The 3,381-nt window shown below is 37.0% G+C and overlaps 1 protein-coding gene across 1 annotated transcript; it reads right to left on the bottom strand.

Moving 5' to 3' along the window:
• Positions 1 to 1,253: 1,253 nt before the first annotated feature.
• On the bottom strand, positions 1,254 to 2,252 carry LOC306863793 (olfactory receptor 6N1-like; the record flags this gene model as incomplete). The annotated part of the gene is made up of 1 exon (XM_079407345.1): positions 1,254 to 2,252. One exon carries the CDS (start codon positions 2,250 to 2,252, stop codon positions 1,254 to 1,256), a length of 999 nt encoding a protein of 332 aa, XP_079263471.1.
• Positions 2,253 to 3,381: the final 1,129 nt, after the last annotated feature.

Consider the following 3,381-nt stretch of genomic DNA (forward strand, 5'->3'; position numbering starts at 1 on the left):
CGACCTCTGACATATATAGCAATTGTAAGTCGCTTTGGATAAAAGCGTCAGCTAAATGAATAAATGTAAATGTATATGCAGCCATCGCAGCCTTCAAAATCAGACACAGGCCATGTGTGGAACTGTTTAAAATTGCAGCCCTACCTAACCAAATAGTGTTGCTAATACGACTGACTAGTTCTAGTTTCAGGTTCTAGTTTCAGAACCATTTGGACTAGAAATGGAAAAACACTTAATTCACATGAGAAGATGAGTTTGAGATTTATTTTTTTTATATTATCTTGAACAGTTACTGCTCTTCTTGGCTTAAATCCTATGTTACAAGGCATGATGTAACCAGGTACAACATTTACAATGTTTAAGAGACATTTTCGTCAAGAGAAAACACTCGTACCAAAGCTAAAAACTACATGCACATGCACATTCACATTGGATGCAGTAGGTTGAAAAAGTAAAAGTGTACGTTACGCAGCATTTTTGTTTAAAAATATACACTCAAAATACATTAGATTATGCATAGAAGTTGTAACATATAGGCCTGTGTGCTGTGTCCTGCATTTTTGACATAATGTCTGGTATGTCATTGTGTTATTTAACAGAATATGTAAAAGCTTTTGTAAGACACTGTATTGAGTACTGTGTGCAGGGTTTACACAGCTGTTTATTATATTTGTATATTGCATTAATTTTGATAAATGAACAAGGTATAATTTAATCATTACTTTTAATTAATTTAGTTCACTGAGGCACATGCTTATGTGGTCGGTGATCATCATAAAACACCTATGTGACCTTTAGCACAGAATGGTGAGAATTAGTGACTGCACAAAATAATAAAGATATTACACATACAGTATATATAAGAACAGAAAACAGTGTCCACTATCCAATAGCTGTGCAGTTCTCTCACAAATACAGCTAATCATTATTCAGAAAAGCATTTATAAATGATGTTATATTGAAAGCAAATATAATTCAAATGTTGTTGTTTTTTTCTTTTCTTTTGATTTACTGTTAACCTAAAATAATGAAATGGAAAGGTGAACGCTGAATTCAAAATGTCTATTTAGAATCTTTACTGAAATTGTTATTCTTAAAAGGGTAAGGAATCACAAATCAGCTCTACTAGGTTTCGGCCCAAAGGTTTTAAACGTATTTGGCCTGTTTTTCAATTCAATTTCTCGTACAAGTACAGACAAAATCAGACTTGCTCACAGCTTATACAGTGAGAATAAAGCTATACTTTTTATTTTTTAAATTCTCCTGCTACATTTCACTCTTCTTTCTGTGGTTGTGTTCACCTTGCTGCGTTTGTACAGTTCTTTTATTGATTGCATGATCTCCTCTGTCTTTAGAGTGTATATGATGGGATTCAGCATAGGTGGTATTGTCTGCGTCAGGGAATTGTTAATTATCCGGGTGTTTGGATGCAAAGGTGTTATTATCGATGCAATATTATTACTCAAAATCGGGATATAAAAAATTGCCACCAACATGAGATGTGAGGTACAGGTTTTTATGGCCTTGATACGGTCAACACCATGGGGAATCTTAAACAAAACCAGAGCAATGCAGAAATATGAAATGAAGATCAATATCAGTGGTGTAAAAATCAGAAGACTATAGCAAATTTTACCCAACAAAATATTTAGAGAATTATCATTACAAGCTATTCTGTAGATAGGGCCATAATCACAAAAAAAACTATCGAGGACATTAGATCCACAAAAAGAAAGTCTATTCACAGAACCTACAAGTACAGAAAAAAATGTCACAGAAAAAATCCATATCACCCCTATGATCAGAAACATGGCTGGTTTGGTCACAATGGCATGATACCGTAGAGGAAAACAAATAGCAACCAGTCTGTCATAAGCCAAGACAAGTAGTGTCAAAGATTGCGTGTTCATGAAATGATATACAAAAAACATATATATCAAGCATGCTTCATATGAAATGTCCTGGTGCTCAAATAAAAATGTGTCAATGACTTTTGGAATTAAAGCTGAGCTCCCACACAGATCAGAAAAGGCCAAATGAAAAACAGCAATGTATTTGGCTGTGTGAAGTTTGTGGACTAAATATATAAGACACATGATAAATGAATTCCCTAGAACAGTCACAACATACACTAAAGACAGGAATACATAGTAGTATTTCACATGTGGGATATTAAAAAAGCCATTGATGAAAAATGTTGTAGGACGAACAAAGGTCACTTTTGCAGAGGAGTTTGAGTGCATGGAGCTCATGATACCTGTTGTCTGATATTTTATGTCACCTGTGATTAAAAGACGTTACAGAAAAGCATTCAATAGCAGAGAATATTCAAGTAATTATTTCATTACCAGTCACAGTGCTTTTATGGACAAACATGTTTGAATGTTATTTGATATAATCTTATTGAACTAATAATAAAATAATCTTTCAGTAAAATCATTAGAGAGAATCAGAAGGAACACATGGTCTATACTCTACCTTCTCCAAACTGGAACCATCTCATTAATTTACCATCCATCAGACAAATTTATAGTTAGATTACTCTTGAGTTTAGGACCCTCTCTATAGACCTGAATAGATACTCCTGCCCCTTTATCCTCAAGCTTGGAAAATTCAGAGTGCTACTGTACACAGAGAATCACTGTTAGCCATCAAGCTAATGATACATGTTAATTATGGGTGAATTGAAGATAGCCCATTGTATGTTGTCAGAATTTATTATGGTAAAGAATAAATTGTCATAGGGTGCTTTGCTCAGATAAAGAGCACGACACTGAGGAGATCCAATACACAGTCTTTAGTATATCCACAGGGAAACGAACATAGAAAATCCATAAAAAGTTCAAAACAGCAAAGCAAATGTATCCAACAATAATAACCGAGAAACTCAAACGGAACGGACAGAAACTTAAATACACAGACCATACGAGGATAATTAAAAAGACACAGGTGAACTAACATAATCAAAGGGGAGACAGAAACTAGGTCAAAGAACAAAACTAGACAGGCAACCAAAGTCAAAACAGGTTGATAGTGTGACAGATCACCTCCTCTTCCGGAAGGTGCAACCTCGAGCTGCAAAGAAGAAAGGGTCAGGAGATGGTCGAGGGATGGCGAAGGGCTGGCAGAAAGACGGGCAGGCAGACAACCAGAGCGGCGATGATGGAGGTAGGAGCCAGGGCGGCGAAAATGGTGTGAGGAGTCAGGATGGAACAGATGGAGGGAGGAACCAAGGAGAAGCCCGGAGCAGGAAGAGACGAGAGATGCTCCAGAGCCCATCCAGGAGGACGACCCACGGTGGAGCCGACGGAGGGAGGAGACATGGTGGAGGAAGGGCTGACAACACCAGGGGGCCAAATGACGGCGGCGGAGCAGGTGGGA

This window comes from Barbus barbus (genome assembly GCF_936440315.1).
Source record: "Barbus barbus genome assembly, chromosome: 45".
NCBI classification, from domain to species: Eukaryota; Metazoa; Chordata; class Actinopteri; order Cypriniformes; family Cyprinidae; genus Barbus; species Barbus barbus.